General features: G+C 36.2%; 1 protein-coding gene and 1 pseudogene across 11 annotated transcripts in view; one reads left to right on the top strand and one right to left on the bottom strand.

Moving 5' to 3' along the window:
* Window positions 1-24,748, bottom strand: part of THOC2 (THO complex subunit 2) — a 136,025-nt gene that overhangs the window by 60,965 nt on the left and 50,312 nt on the right. For all 10 annotated transcript variants that reach the window (XR_013813197.1, XR_013813198.1, XM_079764753.1 and 7 more), the window contains exons 8-12: window positions 16,623-16,789; window positions 5,861-5,953; window positions 3,515-3,670; window positions 2,770-2,942; window positions 872-1,067 (exon numbers count right to left, since the gene is read on the bottom strand). Coding sequence is in view for 8 of the 10 variants with exons in the window: in XM_079764753.1 (XP_079620879.1) it covers window positions 872-1,067; window positions 2,770-2,942; window positions 3,515-3,670; window positions 5,861-5,953; window positions 16,623-16,789 (785 nt within the window). In the remaining 2 variants the exon portion in view is untranslated. The remainder of the gene's footprint in view (window positions 1-871; window positions 1,068-2,769; window positions 2,943-3,514; window positions 3,671-5,860; window positions 5,954-16,622; window positions 16,790-24,748) is intronic.
* On the top strand, window positions 16,811-22,646 carry LOC307095529 (KATNB1-like protein 1; annotated as a pseudogene). Its single transcript has one exon. The product of its transcript is annotated as a KATNB1-like protein 1 (transcript).

Here is a 24,748-nt window from a genome sequence, read left to right as displayed (position 1 = left end):
AGGGGAAAGAGGGAATTTTCTAGGGTGATGAAAATAGTCTATATCATGATTGTGGTAGTTGGTAAATAACTATATACATTTGTCAAAACTCATCAAATTGTATACTTAAAATCAGTGAAGTTTATTGTATGTAAACTATAACTCAAAGCTGATTTTAAAAACAAAAAATATATATAGCATAAATGGTTACCCCTGAGGTAGTGACTGGATAGGTTACAAGGAAAACTGGGGTGCTGGTACAGCTCTATTTCTTGATCTGGGTGGTAGACATATGGGTGTTTTAGTTTGGAAAATGTCACTGAGCTATACAATTATGATTTGTTTACTTTCTATATGTATGTTTTATTTCAATAAAAAGTTTACTAAAAAATTAAAATATGAATCTGTAACAGTCTGAGGTTCAAAGGTCTTCATACAAATAATGACAATGATTCAAAATAGCAGCCAAGAAAATAACTGAGAAGAAGAAAAGCAAAGGGAAAGAATGATGAGTTAACCACCAATTATAAGAGGATTCAAAAAGCTTTCACTTGTCTAAAGCACATTTTCCTATGTAGGCCACTTGACTAATAATCTAGCTAGATAGAAATATATAGACTTAGACTTAGATAAAGATAAAAATAGAGATATAATTATATAGATATACATATACTCTATATAATTGTATCTATATATCTATGTGTGTATATATACACATACATAGACATATATATAAATATAAATGGTTACAACACAATGGACTTTCCATAAACCTTACGCAATATAACCTTTTCTTAGAGTTCATTTTCTTTTTATTTCTAGAGATACACATAACACAAATATACACATTTCAAAATTTAATTTTCTACTTGAAAGAAAAAAACTTACTAACCTCCTTCATAAATGATTTGCCTATGCGCACCACTTTTGCAAATAAAATGGGATCATGAGAAAGGTGAGGACCAAGGTAACAGAACATATTGAAGACATCTCTCCTCAAATCTTCAAAGCTCTCTGCTTGTTTTGGTGCTCTTTTATTTTGCAAAGCATTAACAGGTGAGCCCTTAGCACCTTTAGGAACGCCAACTCTATAAAAAGAAGCAAAATTTATATGTATGCTATATAATACCTCATTTTAACTTAAAGTAAAACAATTCTTGCTCATACTTGCTTTCTATATTTCAATTGTGCCTAACTTTATTATACTAGCTAATTTAACTGGTAGAAAAAGACAAAAAGAATATTCACTTGAAAAAGATCAGAGCTCAGAGGAGAATGTTTCATATTAACTGCATAAGAAAAGGAAATTAGAGAAATGCAGATTCCAAGTAACATTTAACATACATCATATGAATTATTTTTTTTAAGTCAACCTCAGCCAGTATCAGGAAAATGGATATGGGAGCTCTGGCTGGTGTGGCTCAGTTGGCTGGAGTGTCATCCCATACACCAAAAGGCAGTGGGTTTGATTCTGGTCAGGGCACATGCCCAGGTTGTGGGTTCGATCCCTGGTTGGGGTGTGTACAGGAAGCAATAGATCAATGTTTCTCTCTCATATCTGTTTCTCTCTCCCCCCTCCCCCGCCCCTTTTCCTCTAAAACCAGTAAAAAAAAACATATCCTCGAATGAGGATTAAAAAAAACTCAAAATGGCCAAAACCGGTTTGGCTCAGTGGATAGAGTGTAGGTCTGCGGACTGGAGGGTCCAGGTTCGATTCCGGTCAAGGGCATGTACATTGGTTGCGGGCACATCCCCCGATGGGGGTGTGCAGGAGGCAGCTGGTCGATGTCTCTCTCTCTCATCGATGTTTCTAGCTCTCTATCCCTCTCCCTTCCTCTCTGTGAAAAATCAATAAAATATATTAAAAAAAAAACTCAAAATGCATATAGGAATGGAGAACAAGGGATGGACCTCGGAGACAGTGGAGATGAAACAAAAAGATATGAATATAACAACACTGATTCAAGTCAATAAACATTTCTCAATCTGTATTCCACTATTTAGACTGTGTATGAGGTAGGTTTGGTGAAAGAGAAAGTGAGCACCATAATGAAAGAGGGTACACTAAAAAGGACAGTATACCGGAGTTCTCATCTGCTGAGCAGGTATCCCACTGTGGAGTCACAGGGATCACTCTCTGAGAAGAAGCCTTCATGGTCCACAACCCAGGTGGCACTAAAGGCAGCAGCCAGCAGCTATGCATGAATCACAAGGCTGGAGCTTTTGAGGCAGGCTCTGATGTGTGGGACTGAAGCCAGAACTGCTGCCAATACGGCTCTTAAGTATCCTAAAAGTAGGCTGAGCTAGAGGACTGGTCAACATTGTAACTAGGGATGGTGAGAGAAGCTGCACTATCAATTTCCAGAACAGCAGCCTATTTGCTGGGAGAGATAAGGCAACCAGAGAAGCAAGAGCTACTCAACCCAGGACAGAAGAAAATTACACTAAGTAAAAGCCTTAGGAATTCTCTGCCCCTAAAAGAGGAGGGGAAAGTGAAAAACAAAAGAATGGAGCCTTTACTCTCAAAGGAGCAAACCCAACCTATAAGTCTAACCTACAGTTTTTAGAGTATACTGCAGCACACATTCCCCAATGGTCTAGAGTCTAGACATTAGGAGACAACTCACTGATTAAGACATATCAGACTGATACACTATAAATAATTCTTATCTTCTGATAAAACACACTAAAATAGATGCATGGTTTGAGGATATAAGATAAATATGCAGATTTTGTCATAGTCCCAAACTATTTCTACCTCAATGATTAGTAAAGCATACAGTAACATACCTTCGGTAGAGAGGCTCAATAGTTATGTGAATGAGCTTGCAAATAGCAAGAGCTATTAGCTTATGTGAAGCAGCATAATATGGAGGCATCTGATCCATAATGTTCTGTGCATGCTGCCAATCACCAATCTTTAATAAGGCTTCCAACAAACCAAGTTTTTGGTTGTCAGGTGGCTACAAATGAATAATTACAGCAAAGATACTCAGAATATGGACACCAATAAATCTTAATATTTTTTTCATTTAAAAAAGTGAGCTAAACACACAACAATGTATATCAACAACAGCTGCCATTCATGGGAAATGCAATGGTATTTTCCTCAAAGTACAACCAAAAGGATTTGCTTTTTCATTTAGCACATGCAGTGTGACAGTTTACAGACTCAGAATTATATTGAGTTGTACTTAAATGTTTTATTGGGCCACATAATTCATTCATTCTGTGAGAATCCCTTTAGGACTTGAGAGACATTAATATGCATAGCACGAATATAGTCGATACATTTGTGATTTTACTTAGAATACATTTTGAAATTTATATTAAAAACATAGTAGCCTCTTTTGGGAAGGCAACAATCAAATTAAAAGCAAAACCACCTTTGTAAATTCTTATTTCAAAAACCATGTTTCACCACAATCAAAATTAGGAAAAAAATTGTCTAAAAGTTAATTAACTATTAAAAGTTAAATTTCATGATTCTAAATCCAAAAAACCAATGTTATCTTTACTAGAATGAACTATATACCTTTTCTGCTTTCTCATCTTCTTTTTCCTTTTCTTTCTCTCGCTCATCCATTTTTTCAGAAGACAATACAACCATCGTAAGTTTTCTAACAATTTGCTTAGCTTCCACAATTTCTCGTTTATGTTCATCCATGATGCAATTATCAGCTGGAAGAAGCTAAAAATGGTTCATTAAAATTTCATAAAACAGCTAATACTATTTTCACATATAAAAAGCAAACACTGCCCTAGCCAGTTTGGTTCAGTGGATAGAGTGTCGACCTGTGGACTGAAGGGACCCAGGTTCGATTCCAGTCAAGGGCACATGCCCCGGTTGCGGGCTCAGTCCCCAGTAGGGGGTGTGCAGGAGGCACCCAATTGATTCTCATCATTGAAAATTTCTATCTCTCCCTCTCCCTTCCTCTCTGAAATCAATAAAAATATATTTAAAAAATAAAAAGTTACATCTTCCTAGTGAACACAATTTTATTATTATGAAGTGAATATCTCTTTTTGCCAAAAAGTCTATTTTGTCTAATAATAATTTCCCTGGTATATTCTTCCCCACCCTTTTACTTTCAAACTTTCTTTGTCCTTCGATTTTAGAAGTCTCATGTAAATAATAAACTCGTTTTTAATCCTATCTGAAAATCTTTGTCACCTTAACAAGAACACTTAGTCCGCCACCATTTATTGTTAAACTCAAACATATCAGCAATAAATCTATCAATTTTTTGCAGTTTCCATTTGTCCTGCCAGTCCACACTATAAACTCATACCTATGTTTTCAAATTCTCCTTTTTCTGACCAATTTTCCATGTTCTCAGTTTGTACAACATTCCTCTATTTTAAATCTTGAATGGCTCTCTACTCCCAACAAGAAAAAAACCCAAACACCTTACTATGGCACTTAAGGTCCTTCACAGTTTAGTCCCAACCTATTTGTCCATCCTCATCACCCCTACATACCATCCTGAGCTCCAATCACTCTGAGCTTCCGATGTTCCCCTATGACAGGGGTGGGGAACCTTTACTCTGCCAAGGACCATTTGGCATCCTTCTCCCACCATACAAAATTATCAACTTAAAAATTAGCCTGCTACATTTGGTCAAACATTTAATTAACTCACCCCTAATGTTTTGGCGGGCCAGACCAAATGATTTAACAGGCTTTATAGGGGCTGGATATTCCCCACCCCATCCTAAGATGATAATGAAGCCCTTTCAAACTTCCTGCCTTTATACTAGTTATTTCTGCCTATGAAACTTTCCACCTTATAAGCATGGCCAACAACTACTGATCATCAAAATCCCAGTTCGACATCACTAGTTTGAAAAAACCTTCCAAAATGCCCCCACACAGAAATGATCACTATCTCTTCTGAGCTCCCACAGCACTATGTAAATACTTCCAATATAATTCTTATTATATAATGCCAAATGTTTTCTCTCTTGCTAGACTATGACTGCTTCCAAGGTAGAGATCAAGTTTTATTCACCTCTGTAACCATCTATAATAATAAAAGCGTAATATGCAAATCGACTGAACAGCCGAACAGCAGAACAACTGTCCAGACGAAGCCGGGGCTGCAAGGACTGAGGCAGCCAGGACTGCAAAGGCCTACTCTTGCACGAATTTCGTGCATCTGGCCTCTAGTAGTATATAATAATGATAGGCAAGAAAGTTACAAAGTGATCTCCAAGGCAGTAAAGATGATGTCAGCATTGGACAGGTTTGTTTTAAGTTCATAGATATCCTAATACAAAACATAATAGAACAAAGTTCTATACTACAAACATAGTTTTTTCAAACTGACAGGCTAAACTGTTGGTACATTAGAGATCATCAATCAAAATCACATACATGCTCTTCTACATCCTGGATCCAGCAATATAAGCACAATACTAGTCATTTATTACCCAGTTAAAACACAAGAAGAGCCATTTTTTTAAAAAACATGTGAAGACTCCCCCATACATCCTGAATGCCAAAAATTAACATTTTGGGGAGAAGGAAGAAGTATCTAGGTAATCACATAGTTCCCATAATTTGTGTATAGAGAAGTCTAAAACCACATTGGTTAGAACTTGGCCTCTCTCCCCACGTGTTATGCCTTGATAACAATTAAGAACTTTAACTTCATATCCAACCTTGAACTCTGTAAGGGTAACAAAAGATATCATATTTCCATACTTCGTAAAAGAAATAGTCATTCACTTTATAAACACAAGGTAATAATGCATTAGGGCTTTAAAAATTAAGATTTGAGAGCCTAGGACCAACCTTAGAGTGCTATATGGCTGCCTATTCCTTTTCCCCACCCCTGGAATGGACAACCAAATTTTCTTAGCAGCCCACTTGACTTACATGTACATAAAGATCATCTAAATCAATAAGATTAACTTGTAGAAGCACTGCTGCAACTCTGTATAAGGATGAAGGAGTCTCTCCACTTGGTTCCTTGAAAAATAAAAGTTTCTATTTAGTGCATAAAGTACAACTAAAATCATATCCTTTACCAATATTTAAGAAAAATTAGCTCAAATAACCCTTGTTCAGCAATAAGCTAGACGAAGATAATTATGTCTACATCCCTTTCCACATTGAAGCATCTTTTGATGAACTCAAAGAAAGGAGTTTTGAAAATAGACACATTTTACAATGCATGCTAATATTTGAATAAAATCTAAAAATTAAATAGAATAGGGAGATTTTATACTGAATATTTAGTTTGAATGTATTTATATGTGTGTTTTCTTAACTTCATTTTTTCAAGTAGTTATCAGTGGAAACACAGAAACAAGACTGACAAACTCGGAAGTGCAGAACCATCTGTGTCTGCTTTTATGCTCTTTTCCCTATTCTTTCATTTCTTGGGTTTTGTGCTAATTATATGTGCTTGTCAGCTGATTTCTTCTCGAAAACAGGTGTCTATACATATTACACATGGATAGATCAACAATAAATAAATAAATAAATAAATAAATAAATAAGGAATGGCCAATTAAGGCAAGCCCAGTAAACCCTTCAAAGAAATAGAAAGAACTTTGAATGCTATCAAAAAGATTTTTCCCTAATTTTTAAACTACTGGAAGTCAGATGAATGGATGAGTAAAGTGAGTACAACCAACAATTACTAAATGGCCAAATGCAAATAAAAAGCAAACAGTGACATTATGTTCTGCTTCTATTTAACACTGAAAATGACATATTTGTAAGTAAGACTCCCCCTACAATTGCTATAGGTATTATGCACATAACATGTGAAGCTAATCAAACTAATAGATATTATATAAAGGCACTGTTTCACTGTAATTTTTAAGAAAGGTAAGTTTTCAACTTAACAGTTTAACACTAAATGTTTATAAAAGGTTCTTTACTATCAAGACATAAAAACAAAAGATGATCAGGAATGCTTTCATTATTCCCATTACCTCTGTTTAAATGAGTCACTACCAGAATCCCCAACTACCAGGCCAAACATCAACTTCCACACTCTGATCCTCTTATTGCTCTGCACAATTCTGTTCTGTACTATCCCACCTTTCTACATACTTGAAAATCTTCCATGGAATCCTCTGGAATTTATGACCCAGTCTCAGCAAAACCCCCTACCTCTCCTCTAATTATTCCCTCCGCTTTCATGCTCAGAGCCTAGCATTCCCCAGGAATACCACACCCACTGTAACCCAGTCAAGTGGTAGCTATTTTCCCCAGATCCTTAATAACTACTAGGCTCAGAGGTGGGGTACAAGTCGTCTTTGCTTTTTATAGTGGTTTTCAGACTATTCTCCCTCCACCCTCTCTAAAGCCCACCCAGCTCTTAATTTCCCATCACTCACTATCCTACACAACTGCTATGATCTGTTCTCATTCACTGTTGTCAAGTTTTTTTTAATGCTTTCAATGTTTTAAATTCATTGAGGCTTGTTTTGTGGTCTCTAATAGGGTCTAACCTAGAGAATGTTCCATATGCACTTGAGAAGAATGTAATCTATTATCACTGGATGGAGTGTTCTATATATGTATGTTAAGTTTAGTTGGTTTATAGTGCTGTTCAAGTGCTCTATTTGCTTACTGGTCTTGTGTCTCATTGTTCTATCTATTAATGAGAGTGGGGCATAGAAATGTCCAACAATTATTTAATAGAACTGTTTATTGCCCCCCTTCAACTTTTTTAATGTTTGCTGGACATATTTTGAGGCTTTGTTTAGTGCATGTGTGTTTATAACTGCTGTATCTTCTTGATGGGTTGACAGTTTTATCACTATACTAGTAGCCCATTTGCAGGAAGAATCCTGCAATCAGCCGCTGCGGCCACGTGCACTGCTACTGCTGCTGCTGCCGCTGCTGCCGCCACCCTTACGGCCGCCCCACCTGCACCCATGTGCCGCTGCTGCCCTCCCCGCTCCGCCCCACTCCACCCCGCTCCGCCCCGCCTGGGCTTTCCCTCTGGCAGCCACCTTGCTTTCCGCTTTTCCTCCCTCTTCCTTCTAAATTGTCTTCAGTCTTCACTCCTCCCTCCCTCAGCATATGCAAATTAACCGTCATCTTTGTTGGGTATTTTGCATGCTCGCCCTGATTGGCTGGTGGGCATGGCTTTGGCTGGTGGGCATGGCTTGGGCGTAGCAAAGGTGCGGTCAATTTGCATATTACTATTTTATTAGGTAGGATAATGTTCTTCATTGTCTACTGGAAAAAAAATTTATCTTATAGTCTACATTGTGTAATATTAGAATAGCCACCCCAGCTCTCTCCTGGATATTGTTTGTATGAGATAGGTATTTCCATACTTTTACTTTGAACATATTTGTATCTTTGGATCTAAAGTGAGTCTATTACAGATAGCATACAGTTGGGATCATGCATTTTTATAACTTCTGCTGAACTGGTCCTTTTAATTACAGTTTACTCTATTTACATTTAAAGTAATTACTGACAAGGAAGGACTTCTGCCATTTTGCTAAGTTTTCTTTATGTCTTATATCAGGTTTTATTTCTCATTTCCTCTATTACTGCCTCCATTTGTATTCAATTATTTTGGTAGTATACCATTTTGATTTCCTTCTTTCCTTTTCTGTTTATTTCTTATTTTCTTAGTAGTTACCTTGGGTATTATTACAATTAACATTTTAAACTTATAATAACCTAATTTGAATTAATACCAACTTAGTTTCAATAGTACACAAAAACTCTACACCTATACAATTTACCTATAGCTACTTTAACTAGTGTCCTTTCTTTCTTTATATAGCTTCAAGTTATTGTCTAGTGTCTTTTCATTTCAGCCTGAAGGACTCCTTTTAGCATTTCTTGTAGGGCAGATCTACTAGTGATGAACTCCTCCAGCTTTTGTTTATCTTGGAATAACATAATCTCTCATTTTTGAAGGTTAGTTTTGTTGGATATAAAATTCTTGGTTGACAGTTTTATTCTTACATCATATATGCCATCATACTACCTTCCGAAGAGAAATCAGCTATTATTCTTTTTGAGGATCTCTTGTATGCAGTGGGTCACATCTATTTTGCTAGTTTCAAGATTCTCTTTGTCTTTGGCTTTCAACAATTTAACTATAATGTATCTCGGTGTGAATCTCTTCTGAGTATTTCCTGCTTGGTATTTGCAGAGCTTCTTAGTGTAGCTTCATATCTTTCAAAAGTTTTCAACCACTATTTTTTTCAAATAGAGTTTCTATCCCTTTCTCTCTCTCCTCTGCTTCTGGGACTCATAATGCACATATTGTTACACCTAACGGTGTCATATAGGTCTCATGGGTTCTGTTCATTTTTTTTCTTTCTGCTCCTCAGAATGGGTAACCTCAGACTTATCAAGTTGGCTACTATTTCTTCAGCCTTCTCAAATCTCCTCTTGCACCCCTCTAGTGCAGTTTTAATTTCAGTTATTGTACTATTTTATTCCATAATTTGTTTCTTTTATAATTATTTCTTTATTGATATTCTGTCTTATGAGACAGTGCTTTTCTGGTTTCCTTTAGTTCTTCTCATAGTTTCCTATAGATCATAAGTATATTTAGGACTTTTGATTTAAATTATTATTCTACTAAGTCCATTGCCTGGGCTTCCTCATGGATAGTTTCTATTAATTTTTTTTTTCTTGTGAATGTGCCATGTTTTGTTTCCTTACATACCTCATTATTTCTTTTTGAAAATTGGACATTTTGAATATTAAGAAGCAACTCTGAAAATTAGATTCTGCACCCACTCTGGGGTTTATGATGCTGCTTATTATGGGTTATTGCTGTTTGCTTGTTTAGTGAGTTTTCTGAACTCATTTTGTAAAGTCTATATTATTGTCATGTATGGCCACTGAAATCTCTGTTCTGTTAGCTTAGTGGTCAGTTTGTGTTTTAAGTTTTCTTAGAGGCCCAAAGCCCTCAAGAAATAGAAAAAGAAAAAAAATAATCTCCCAATCTTTGCACATTAGCTCTGTGTGCGTTGGGGCAATCCTCAATACTTGGGCAGACCATTTATAACTTTCCCTTAGTCTTCACTTCCTGCTTGTGTAGACCCTGAAGGCCAGACATAGAAAAAGCTTAGGGTCTTCTCAGCCCTTTTCTGAGTACACATACATTTCTGGGCATGTACATGGCCTTTTTTCCCTATTACCTGGTATATTCACCTGCTTCTTAAAAGTCATTAACCCCCCCCCCCCACATATCCATTATTCAACTTCTTACTTCCCAAGTATTCAGTCTCTCTACTGATTACCAACTTTTGTTTCTTGTTCCAGACTGCTAAAGCCAATAGTTGCTAAAGCCAAAATGCTTTGGGCAAAAACCACCCAAGCCATAGGGATGCTTCCATTCAGGCAAAACAGAGACAAGCCCTTGCCCGAGTACTTCAGTGAACAGCCAAATAGTTTGAACCTATGGTTCTTTGAAAACAATTCTTTCTATCCTCTGGCATTAGCAATCTTCACTAGGAGTGTGGGCTTCTATCTTCACGGCCACCATCTATCTGGGTGTAATGGATACTAGGTAGGCAATTTAAAATGTCACAGTGCTCTCTTATCCCAAAGCAGTAGCTCTTTCTTCATTGAGGCTTTCCTAGTTTTAAGATTTTTATTAAATTCCAGAATTCTGTAAAAGTTTATTGATAGTTTAAAAAAAAGTTTATTGATAGTTTTTAATAGCTCCTTAGCTGCTTTTATGGTTGGACAGAGCTCTGGAGTTCTCTACTCTGCCATTTTCAGTGTTGCCATCTGTGGAGTCCTGGATCACTGCCTTTTATTTAGCACTGCCCTTCCAATGATTCACTGTCACTCTCTCCAACTCGATTCCTCTCTTAATTTTTAGAGATTTTCATATACATGTAAATGATACTTCCACCTTGCTGGCCTCTTGGTTTTTTTAACTTCTCTTCCAAAAATCGTCTCCTCTACTCATCTCAGCTATTCACTCCATACCCTAACATTTAATATTACCAATAGCTACAACCCCTCAAAAATGCCAATTTAACATATCCACCCTCAAGTGGGTACTTAATGATGCTGGCCAATCATATTCTATTTCCAATGTCCATTAACTCTTCCACTTGCCTACACAATTATTTCATACTTTCTGTCCTAACCTGTAATACCTCCTCTCTCAGCGACCTTGCTTTCTATTTCAGTGAGAGAACTGGAGTAATCAATAGGACTTTTTAAAACTCTCACCATCATATCTACCCACCTATCAACAACTATAACTACATATGCCGCCTTTCCACCTGCTATTATAGATGAATTCTCTATGGTCGTATTTAAAGTCAATCCATCCACTTATGCCATAAATTCTATTCTCTCTTTCGTACTCAAGAACATTATTCCAATAATTCTTTCCTCTCTCCTACATCACCAGTTTTCCTCCTTTCCACTCAATCATTCTGATCAGCATATGTGTTTCTCTCTCCCATCTTAAAAAAAAAAATCTTGAACTCACCCCTCAATCCCATTAGTCTGTGTCTTTGTAGCAACTCCTTTATGGTTATCTATTCTTACTGTCTCTAATTCCACTCATAACACTACCCCAACTCTACCAAAATGGCTAGTTTTGACCTCCCTGCTGATAAATCAAATGATTAATTTTAGTCCTCATCTTAAATGACCTATCAGAGGCATTTAGCAGAGTTGATCATTCCTTCTCCCATTTAGTTTCCAAAATTTCATATTGTCTTTGTTTTCCTCTTACATCATATGTTCCCCCCCTCCTCCCAGGTCCTTTATCATTGAAGTTCCCAAAGGCTCAAACCCTCTCTTGTCTCTCTATAGCCAACCCCTGATGATTTCATCCAGTATCACAATTTTAAGTATCATCTAGACACTTCTGACACCCACATTTCTATTTTAACCCAGTCCTTTCCCTGGAACACCAGATCCATACATCCAGTTATTTACTCAACATATCCACTTGGATATCTAACAGACATCTCAAACTTAACATGTCCAAAACTTAATTCCTAATTCCTACCAACAACATTCCAAATGTATTTTACCTGAAATCTGCCCTCAGTTGATAACACCATTGTTTTAGCTGCTTGATTCAAAAATGTCCTTAACTACTCTCTCACATTCTGTACCTAATCCATCAGTAAATACTATTTGCTCTACCTCAAAATATATTCAGAAACTCAACTTCTATTGCTACCATAACCATATTGATTCTTTAAAAACCTAAGTCAAAATACAAATGCACTTTCTCTTTTTGTCTCTCTCTCACACACACACACCGCTCATGCAACCATTAGAAGTGGCTACTAAAGAAATTCCTCACTTTAATGGCAAGTAATTAATAGGAAAAAATTAAAGCATTTGTCCTGCCTTTCCAGTATAACTTTATTTCAGGGCAACCAAACAATCCAACTTGACAAGGGACAACTCTTCTTTATAGAAGAATGACAGCTAATAAATTTAGAAGGCATGATAAAATTAGTAAATTAATAATTTGAAACTTTAAGAAATTAATTGACTTAGGAAAGGATGAGCCATGTATTCTAAATCACTTAATGTAAGGTTGATGAAAAAGTGGGTTTCACATGGTACCCAAGTATCAACTTGCAGATAACCTGCTATTGATAAGGGAGAAAATGTCATTGCATAATGGAAGGATTAGACGGTCATCAACTTACTGGAACATTAAAAGTCAGATAGATATTGGATGTTATGCAATATAAAACATAATGCACAACTCATGAAGTATTTTTTGTGATTAAATATTTTACCTGAACATAATCAAGCCAAGCCTTTAGACCTAACTCCAAGTTTATAAAAAGACAGGGGACAAAAAACAACAACAAATTAAATCAACCATGAAAAAGCAATTAGATAAATTCAAAAGGTGGAGTCGTCTATGGGAATAGTCTCCTCAACAAGTTGGTACCTTTAAAGAAAGGGGAGATACTATTCTAAACTAAAAGAAGTCTAACAATTAAATACAATGTGTGGTCTTTAATTGGATCATCATTTGACCAGACCAGTTGTAAAATGCATTGGGGGGGGGGGGGCAATTTGGGAAATATGAATATGGTTTAGGTTTATTATATGATAGCAATCTAGTTAAGTATGAAATTGGTATCATGGATCATGGTTAAATATAAAAATGCCCTTACTTTTAGAAAACAAAAACTAACATATTTAGGAGTAAGCATTCATGGTATCTGTAACATAAATTAATATTTTCAAAAAAGTATACCAACGTGTTACTAAATGTACTTTTAGGTGATGGAGTTATGGGCATCTATTATATTATACAATCTTTCCTACATGTTTGAAAATGTTCATAATAAAGTGAAAAAGTAAAAAGAAACAAAATGAAAAACCTAAGTCAGATCACATCACTCTCCTATTCAGAATCCTCCTCTGGCTTCACCCAGCATCATAGTCAAAAACTTTGTGCTAGCTCTGTGTGATCTGTTATAGTCCCTTTTCTTTGACCTCATCTCCTACAGCTCTCCCACTCAATCACTCTGATCCAGCTACACTAGTCTTCCTGCTGTTCTTCAACACATCAGCATGCTCACACCTTGAGGCCTTTCTTTGCTTTGGCTGTTCTCTTTGCCTGAAGATTTTTCTCCAGATATCTGTACAGTTTACACCCTCACATCCTTCATTTCTTTGCTTAAATCTCATCTTCTCAATGAGGTCTCCTCTCACTATTCTACTTAAAATTGCAACCAACAACTCCAGCACTCCCAATCTTCCTTAACCTGCTCTATATTTTTTTGCCCCATTTTACTGATCAACTTCTAGCATATCATATGATTTGCTTAGAATGTTAGCATCACAAAGGCAAGAATTTCTATTTGTTTAGGTGTAGCCCCAGCACCTAGAACATTACCTACCACATAAAAGGTGCTCAATCAATATTTCTCAAATTAATGAATTTGGATTATAATAGCACCTAATCATGGTACCACTATTACTACTACTGTATTTTGAATCCACAAATCAAGGAGCTATGATATGGGTGAGAGTCACCATCTCTTTCCTCTTTCCTGTGGCAAGACAACTCCAGCCAAGTTTGTCTTTTGGTACCCTCACACTTTCTAGTACTCCATTCTGCCTGTCCTTTGTGCTGCTTTTCATGCTGCCCCTAAATCCTCTATCACAGCAATCCCTGTTAGGAGATCAAGCAGATATGACTGCCTAACTTTCCAAAATGATCATATGCTCTAAAATTGCTTTCATCTCTTACCACACTTCCAAGTCAAAAGCATTGGGGGTGCAGCAGCCTGCTAATTCAAGTAAGTCCCAATTGGTAAAAATATGGGTTGCAGGCAGGAGGAGTGAACATTATCAGGTAGTAATTGGAAGAAGGGAAGGTAGAATAAGATAAGGGACTAGCATAAAGAGTGACCATACATGCCTAGGAGCCAATTCCCAGGGTAACATTCTCTAAGAGGCTCTTGATTTCCATGGCTATCCTTACTTTACCTCCAAGACCACAAATTACCTAAAATCTCTGACATTTCTTCCCCTGCCCTTAGTGGTCCTTAAGACTACAGATTCTCACAACAATAAGATAGCTCAGGCAAAAGAAAAAAGGCAATAGTTTTATACAGAGCAATATGAGGGCTACTCTTTCCAATAATAGGTTACTTCTAAATCAAATGTTTCTTGGTTGGGTATTTCTTATATAATAAAAAGGCCCACTGTCTATTTTTAAAAAAGGATGATTATTCCAACATTATCAACCCCCAGGGATATTTTAAGTCAGCTCAAAAAGTGTTACTACCATGAAGAATATTTTCATATAAAAATTTCATTCTAAAATTCACATTTAACAAACAATATTTGATGTTATGCAGTAGGTCATTACTCACTGCACTATGCTCTGAAACCTATAGTCTCCAAAACCCTAACTTATATTCTAAGTAATCATACCCAAGTTAAATTTCAGTTACCCTGTCACTTTAGCAGTTGGCTTCATATTCTTAAAGCCAAAGCTATCAGGGTGCCTCTTAAAATGTGATGAAACACTTGAACTTCTCCTTCCCTGTACTAAGAGTGGACGCCCTGGTTTCTGGTAGGAACAGGAACAGCTGCCATCACTAATTTTTAAACAAAGGTGAAATACTCTTGCCCAAAAACCCTGCCATATGCTTTCAAGTTCTGATCTGATTTCTATTCTGATCTGATTTCTATTCTGGAGCATCCCAGATTATGAAAAATAAAAGACAAGCAGAGACAGTAGGTCATATATCACTTGAGAATGCTAGAAGAAATTGTCTTACTATCCTGAACTTGAGCTCCAGAGGACAGGAATAGACATGCACCACCAGAGAATCCTCAGTGCCTACCAAAGCAACAGCATATCATAAACACTCAATAAATGAGTATTTCTTGACTAGCTGAGTACCCCAAGCCAAGTAGACAAATGAAGAAAGGTATAACAAAAGGATAATGGAGGCCTTATTACATTAAAATCCTCCATGCTAACAAGAGATAGACCACTCATTTATAATTAGTGAGCATTTACTATAGATTAAGCAGTAAATTAATCAAGAGAAATTAGTAAAATATAGACCTTGCCCTAAATGACTCACAATCTGGCAAAGGAGATAGACATAAGTTTATTCTAATATAACCTGATAAGTGTCAGAAGTCTGTGTCACGTTTTATGAAAAGAGAGATCAAGAAGTTACTAATTCTGCATGACTGAAATATCAGCCAAGACTTTATAGAGCAAGTAGCACTTGATCTTAAAGAATAAATAGGAGTTGACAAGATTAAGACCAAGACAGGTGAGACAGCTGCATAAGATTATTTTTCTAGTTTAAGAAACTGCTTGTAAACAAAGGTCTGTCTATACATAGCAATGTCTATACCTTAGTTCAGGAAATGGCTATTACTTTAATATGGCTAGAATATCAGATTTGAGGGGGGAAATCACTATAAAGATGAGGCTGGAAAGAAAGAATGGGGCTAAATTGTGACTAGCCTTTTCTGCCATGTTTCTAAGTTTGAATTTCATCCTCCGAGCAAATGTGTTTGAGCAGTGTATCAATTAGATCTTTTTTAGAATGTAACAGCAGTAATAATATGAAAGATGGACTTGAAAGAGAAATAATCAGGAGCACAGATTTACTAGATAACTACTGTAGTGGTTTAAATGAAAAATAACCAATGGTCTACACAGTAAATTTCTAACTCAACACAGTAATCAAGACTCTAGACCATCAAAAGTGCACCTACCTTTCCAACTTCACTTCCTGTCTCTTCTTTTCCCCGCATTTTGCAATCCAGCCACATCTGACTATATACCATTTCTTCAATCTCATACCGTTATGTCTTCACTCTGCACTAACTACTGTCAACAAACTCCTACTCATCCTTCAAGGAACAGGTTTTCAAAAGTTTATTATCTATAAAATCTTCCCTGACTCCATTTCTCCCAAAGCAAAATATTTATTATGCTTTCCTCTAGACTTTCATATCACAGCATTCATAGTACTAATACAGTACTTATTACACCTCATTGTTAGCTATCCATTTATCTATTTCCTCTCGTAGAATGGTTTAGCTAAAACTAATCATTTACAAATAAAATTCAAATTAAATTGTACATATAAAATCATGAAATTAACCTACAGATACAGATAGTTATAGATACACACACATATTTTGTTACCTGGTAAAACTTGAATTTGAACCCAAGAATATGACACAGTGTTTGCGGTTCACACATACTCATGTAAGATTCTAATAAAGATATAAAGAAGTCATCATGTTCTGGCCTGCATTCAAACACTTCTAAAATGACATCCAAAACTCTATTGGGATCCAGATTAAAGCATCCTGCAACAGATGAGATATACAAAATTCAAAAGTGATTATACATAATTTCTAGAAAGCCATTAAACTTCAGGGACGACTTATATAATAAGATAAAACTTTTTTTAAAAACAACTTCTTTTACAAGTTTGCTTCTCCTACCCAGAGGGAAATCTTTTTTAAGATCAAGTCCATTCCCCACATTTTAGAGATGAGAAATGTTACTTTCCCAGGATTACAAAGTGAGTTAATGACAAGGCTGTGCTGGAGCCCAGGACCTATGACACTAAGTCAAGTAAACTTTCTTCTATCAGTTCTTGATTACTCAGGCTAGAGAAAGAAATCGACATTTTTAACTCTTAGCAAAATATAAAAATGAAACAATGCATTTTATAAGTTAGGCAAATAAAGAGTTTTATTTAAATGTTTTATGCAGAAGTTATCTTGAATGTTGATATAAAGAATTCATGAAAGTAGACCACTATTATTTTGTTAAGGGATTATAAATTTATTAGGTCATCTGGATATCAGATGGGCTGAGCCCCAAAATGGCACCAGCCTAGACCACCATTTTTAGAACCACTTTGCAGTTTATTTTATATACACAACAAAGCTACAAAATATAATTGTACAACTGATTTATGTTTATGGGTTTTGGTAACATTCTACAGGGAAAACTACTGATTCTAAAGAGATGAGAGAATACCAAGGAGTTGGGGACATAAAAAAGGAGTGTAGAGAACACAAGCAAAGAGAAGAAAATAGACGATCTAGGCAGAGCAGGAAAATGAAGGGAAGAAGCACTGAATAGGTGCTAATGATGGCTACTTATCCTTACTAACCTACTATGGTAAGCTTAAAAGGGCCCATGAACAATGACTTAACAAACCTATCAGCCACCCTACTCTTAATATGCACATACCTCTTTTTGCATTCAGCTTCACCTGTTACCATAATTACAATGCAATCACATCACATATGCATTTAATTTATGAGAATGCAACTATTTACACACAGCAAAAAGAAAAATAATTTAAGTGATACAGGCCACTCCACCCACCATTCCTCTCAATAAAATGTATGCTTATGACCCAGAGTGAGCATGAGATATAAATCTGCTGTTCCCTCAATTTATTATCAGTTCACACATGCCTTACACATCAAGCTGAATAAAATACTACTATTTTAGCCCTGACCGGTTTGGCTCAGTGGATAGAGCGTTGGCCTGTGGACTCAAGAGTCCCAGGTTCGATTCCGGTCAAGGGCATGTACCTTGGTTGCGGGCACATCCCCAGTGGGGGGTGTGCAGTAGGCAGCTGATTGATGTTTCTCTCTCGTCAATGTTTCTGACTCTCTCCCTCTCCCTTCCTCTCTGTAAAAAATCAATAAAATATTTTTTTTAAATAGACTACTATTTTAAATTACATATTTTTAATTAGATGTAGCCCCTAGATGCAAAGCTAACCACTTCATTGGGGCAAGCAAATAAACATTAATTTATTCTAATTCAAGAGGAAAAATGAGCAAGTGTGTTGAAATTAGGGAGAGATATTAAGTCTAAACACTGCACCTTATGATGGATGACTTAGGGCCGTGGTCGGCAAACTGCAACTCGCGAGCCACATGCGGCTCTTTGCCCCTTGAGTGTGGCTCTTCCACAAAATACCATGGCCTGGACAAGTCTATTTTGAAGAAGTGGCGTTAGAAGAAGTTTAAGTTTAAAAAATTTGGCTCTCAAAAGAAATTTCAATCGTTGTACTGTTGATATTTGGCTCTGTTGACTAATGAGTTTGCCGACCACTGACTTAGGGGATTTCTCAAAGAAATTTCTCACATAATCTATTTTATAAGAGGAGATTTCCAGAGTTACTTCTTTTAACTCTACACTTAATTTTATTAAATCGTATAAAACTAATGTCTGGTTCACAGTACAGTAAGTCCTCACTTAATGTCATTATTTTAGTACTTCAACCAAAATGACGTATAATGAAAGCAATTTTACCACAGGTTAATTGATATAAACAAACATTAAGTCCTTATAGCATCTCATCAATGTTATAATGAAACGATGTTGAAGGAAACCACGTTATTCGAGGACCTGTTGTATCTTAGCACTCACCTAGAAAAGTGAACTCTACAAATACAAGAAGTATTTCTTTCCTCTTTTTTTTAAATCGCAATACTTATTTTTCTATTGATTGATGTTAGAAAGAGAAGGTGGGAGGGAGGGAGGGAGGGAGGATTTCAATTTATTGTTCCAGTTATTTATGCATTCATTGGTTGATTCTTGTATGTGCCCTGACCGGAGATGAACCCCATAACCTTGGGGCATTGGTATAACGCTCTAACCAACAGAGCTATCCGGTCAGGGCTCTTTTCTCTTTTTATAAAATCCAAAGTTAAGAACACATTTTCTTCCATTTCTCATACTAAGGAAAAAAAGGACTAACAAGTAATCATGTCTTACTGCAAAGAGCTCCAGATTTTCATAAATTCCCCAAAGAGATGTTTACCTAAAGTTCTGGGAAGAAAACTTCTAAATATTTTTTCTCTCCCTGTACCCCCCAAAAGTATGGCCTATGAATGTAAAAGTAACTCAAAAACAGCAATTGGAAATTTAAATGCTGCTGGTGTAAATATAAAATGTAAAATAGTACAACTACTTTGTAAAACTGACGGTTTCCTTCAAAGTTAAACTTACACAGAGAAAAAGGAACCCTTTGCACTGCTGCTGGGAATGCAGACTGGTGCAGCCACTGTGGAGAACAGTATGGCGTTTCCTCAAAAAGTTAAAAATGGAACTCCCATTTGACCCAGTGATTCCACTTCTAGGAAACTAGAAACACCAATCAGAAAGGATATATGCACCCCTATGTTCTTAGCGACACAATTTACCATAGCTAAGATTTGGAAACAGCCTAAGTGCCCATCAGCAGATGAGTGGATTAAAAAACTGTGGTACATCTACACAATGGAATACTACACTGCAGTAAAAAAGAAGGAATTCTTACCATTTGCAACAGCATGGATGGAACTGGAGAGGATTATGCTAAGTGAAATAAGCCAGTCAGAGAAAGATAAATATCACATGATCTCATTCATTTATAGAATATAATGAACAACATAAACTGATGAACAAAAACAGATCCAGAGACAGAGAAGCATCGATCAGTCAGTCAAACCTCAGAGGGAAGGTAGGGGAGGGTGGGGGTAAAGGGGAGAGATCAACCAAAGAACTTGTATGCATGCATATAAGCCTAATCAATGGACACAGACAAGAGGCGGGTGAGGGCATAAGTGGAGGGGTGAAAGGGCAATGGGGGGGATAAAGACACATTTGTAATACCTTAATCAATAAAGAAATTTTTAAAAGGTTAAACTTACACCTACCATATCCCCCTGCCATTTCATTCCTAGATATTTACCCAAGAGAAATAAATTTCTATGTCCACAAATACTCATAGAAGATTTATAAAAGGACACTCTCAAATGCCAGTCAACATGTAAATGGACAAATTGTAGTACAATATAATTGTAGTATAAGTAATGGACTACTCAGCAATAATACAAGTAACAACATGGATGATCACAAAATAATTATGCTGAAATAAGTCACACAACAAAATAACTCACTACATGATTCCATTTATAAAAATAATTCTAGAAAATGTGAACTAATCTCTAGTGACAAAAAGCAGATCAGTGGGTACCTAGACAGGGGGACAGCGGGAGTTGAGGGGAAATAAAATACAAAGGGGCAAGAAGAAATTGGGGAGTGGAATGACAGAAATGTGCATTATTTAGACTTTAAATATGCACAGTTTATTGTATGTCAATTATGCCTGAATAAAGCTGAAAAAATGCCTCCAAACTGCTGTAACATTGACCGTAGATTATGAAAGTATGGTCTTGGTGGCCGCATTTGAATGGCCCTGAGTGGGCCTCAGCCCAGGAGCCTGGGGACTCTCTAGGCTTCCAGGGTTCCAGGCACAGTTTGTCAGCGCCAGGGCTGGACTGAAGCGCCGTGGTACCATGAGGCGCCAGTATTTAAGAGATTATGGCATTTGAAACCCACAATGTTAAAAAACGGAACTTTTATAATAATATTGAGGACCATTCCATTGATCATTCTAAAAAAAAAAAAAAAGGATCTCTAATTTCACTAATAAGAACATGAAGGTGGTTAAGAAATCTCCAAAACAGTTGGCTGCTTACATAAATAGAACAGTTGGACAGGCTGTTAAAAGCCCAGATAAACTACGTAAGGTGATCTACCACAAAAAGAAAGTTTATTATCCTTTTCCAAATTCTTGTTTTAAAAAGAAACAGTACCCTAGAAGTGGGAGCTGTGATATGGCAAATAAAGAAAATGAACTGGCTTGTGCAGGCCACCTGCCTGAAAAATTACACCATGATAGTCAAACATATTTGCTTAACTCCAATGATTCTGGTTCTTCACAGACAGAAAGCGCATCATCAAAATACAGTGGGGGGTTTTTCCTGAGGTTTCTCAGGATCATGAAACAATGGCACAAGTTTTGCTCAGCAGGAATTTGAGATTGAATGTAGCTTTAACTTTCTGGAAAAAGAGAAGTATAAATGAACTTGTAACTTATTTGGTGAAGATAGAAGACCTTGGAGTGGTGGTGGATTGCCTTCCTGTGCTTACCCACAGTTTACAGGAAGAAAAACAATACATCTCACTCGGATGCTGTGTAGACTTGTTGCCTCTTGTACAGTCACTACTTAAAAGCAAATTTGAAGAATATATAATAGTTGCTAAGGATGTACATGCTTATTTATTACAGTTGCATTGAAAGACATCATCTACTAAAGAGCATTTGGTTATGCAAAACATCCCTGGACTATATGATTTCCAAACAAGTCTCATTGGAGAACTGTGAACTGTGGAAGAAATCAAAACTTTTTTCTTTTAAAGCCACATATGAAACTACTAACAAAACCCTAACAATCTACTTCACATTGAAGTGGAAAAATATCCGAAAGGAGTAGCTTAAACTTTAATAAGGTGAAAGTGCACTATGAAGATTGTTCACCTTTGCTGCATATGGGATTTATATGGTTACTTGGCAACATTGTTGAAGAACTACTGAATCTTAATGCAACCCTTCATAAGAATATACTTTATACTATGTGAAAAAAAATAAAACAAAACTTATTACTAGGAAAAGCAAAGACCAATCATCATTACTTTTTTTAAGATTGTGTTTTATAAGAAACACTCAAATGTGTGCAGCTATTTTCTTATGTTGAAAGACTTTGAAAGTTTAAAACATCATAGCAAATAATCAATACTAAAAGTTTTTTGTCTACACTGACATATTGAGTAAATAAAATGTCTTAATTATTAATAAGCCAATATGATACCAAGATCTGTTTTTTTCAAAAAAGTAAAACCAACCATGCTTCTGGCATGAAAGTTATGGAATTAAATCAGGGGTTTCCATTCATGTGGAATGTTGTTAAAACTTATTCCACACCATCTTTAAAACTTAAGAATATTTTTAATATATCTGAAAATTTTTTGCCAGAATCATTATGTCATGTATGTATGTGTTATTCCTACATAAAAGAGATATGTATTTGTATGTGTGCTTAACTGGAAATGTTCATAGAGTTGGCTAATTTATACTCTTTCTATTGTATATAGATTTCTAATATTTTCAATTCTGTATCATTTAAGCTTCATTTGAGTAAATTTACTAAATATCCCCCCAAAAAAGAAAGTATTGTCTTGCAAATTCCCCAACCTTATAATTATTCCCACATTCATTAAATTTACAAATTCAGTCACCAAATAAGAGGACAAAATACACCATTAATATAATTTTGAAAAAAATGGCTGACTTATAAAATTACCCATTAAGTTACATATACACAAAAGTTGTGAATAAAGTCTAAAAACAGCAATGTTACATGGAAATGTGTTTCACATATATTGCTTTAAAGTTTCTATTTTCAATGTGCTACAATGTGAACCACTGAAAACGTTTCTATTTCAATGTGCTACAATGTGAACCATTGTTTTATTTAATAGTAGTACTCTATTGCCCAGCCAGCGTGGCTCAGTGGATTAAGCGTTGTCCCATGCACCAAGACGTCACTGGTTCAATACCTGGTTAGGGCACATGCCCAGGTTGTGGGCTTGGTTCCCAGTACGGGCACTGCATGAGGCAGCCGATCAATGTTTCTCTCTCATCCATTGTTTCTCTATCTCTCTCAAACCAATAAAGACATATTTTTTTAAAAATAGTAGCATTCTATGAAGGCTAATCTATCAATGATCTGTACTATCAACTACCAATTTCTTTCTAGGTACAATTTAAGGAAGTAATCTAGAAGAGATATGTACTTTTATTTATGATAGATATCAACCTTTGCATCTTCCACAAATGAAAAACTGGGTTATGAATTTTCTATTAAATGTCTCAGTTGTCATCAGTAACTCCAATCAATTAGAATAACCTTTGCTACATAAGATGGAAAAAGTTACCAAACTAAGGATTTAGAAAATAATTTTTTAAACCTTAGAAATTTGCTAAGTAACAGTTAAACTATTTCATACACAATGATACTATTAATAACAATCAGTAAGCTTGAAGTGTCCAGAATCATTTTTTTCTAATGGCAGCTGTGGTAGAACATAGTCACTCTTGTGCTCAAGCATCTTAGAAAGGCTTTTGTCCAGCCCAAGCATCGACAGTCATGTGACCTTGAGAGAAATCATAAGCCTAGCTCCCTAGCTCTATCACCAGCTACATTAATACACATACACACACACACACACACACACACACACACACACACACACACACACACAAGCCTTTATGCCTTTTGAGGAACAAATAGGGAACCATATTAGAAGGGAACAAGTGGAAAAATAAGAAAATGGCAGGCCTGTAACAGCCATGTACAGTAGGTCCTCGGGTTACATCGGAGATCCGTTCCTATGGCGCAACGTAACGTGATTTTCACCGTAAGTCGGAACCCACCTACATAAGCACCTATGGAACTCATACACAGCAGTAATGAAGTGAAACAGTAAAAAAAAATTTAAAAGATAACAATTCCTGACCTTTACTTGTGGTAAATAATAAAAAAATATAAGGCACATATGTACATACGTCGAAACGACAGAACATTTTTTTTTATAAGTAAATGGGAGATGGCAACGTAACCATGAAACGATGTACCTCAAGTCCGACGTAACCCGAGGACTGCCTGTATTTATTCTTTCATTTAAATAAACATTAAATAATTAGCCAGTGTGCCAGGTGCTTGTGATACTGAGATTAAGAAAATGCCTTCCCTACCCTTGAGGAGAATGCACACCTTCTGGATGATACATCTTTGAAGAAAAATGCATTGAAAAGTAACTAAAGTTTCCCCCAAAGATGGACATGATGGACAGTATATTAGATCAAGTGACTGCAACTACAGGCAAAGATATAAATTAAACTGACAATGGCTTTTTTAGGAACAGGCCAAATTGAGATTCTTAACAACAACAAAAGACCAAGGTAATATTGTAAACATGACTGGACAAGATGTCCAGCCTGTACATTTCAGAGAAGAAAATGACAGTTTCAATCATTATGTTCCTGATAGAATGGACCTTATGAGACAAAGAAAAACCATGTTTTGAACAAAAGGACATGATCTGGTATCTAGAATTACTTTAGAAACAGGCAATGCTATGGCCTGAATGCTGTGTCTGTCCCCCCTCCCACCGCCAGAATTCATATGCTAAAATTCTAATGCCAAATGTGATGATATTAGGAAGAAGGGCTTTTGTTAGGTGATTTGGTCATGAGAGCAAAGCACTCGTGAATGAGATTAATACCCTTAAAAAATAATTTCTACCTGGCTATCATGGCTCAGTGGTGGAGTGTCAACCTATGAACCTGGAGGTCATGGTTCAATTTCTGGTCAGGGCACATGCCCGGGTTGTGGGCACCATAT

This window comes from Cnephaeus nilssonii (assembly GCF_951640355.1).
Source record: "Cnephaeus nilssonii genome assembly, chromosome: X".
Taxonomy (NCBI): domain Eukaryota; kingdom Metazoa; phylum Chordata; class Mammalia; order Chiroptera; family Vespertilionidae; genus Cnephaeus; species Cnephaeus nilssonii.
The sequence above is the reverse complement of the archived record's forward strand: the minus strand, read 5'-3'. Positions and strand labels throughout refer to the sequence as shown.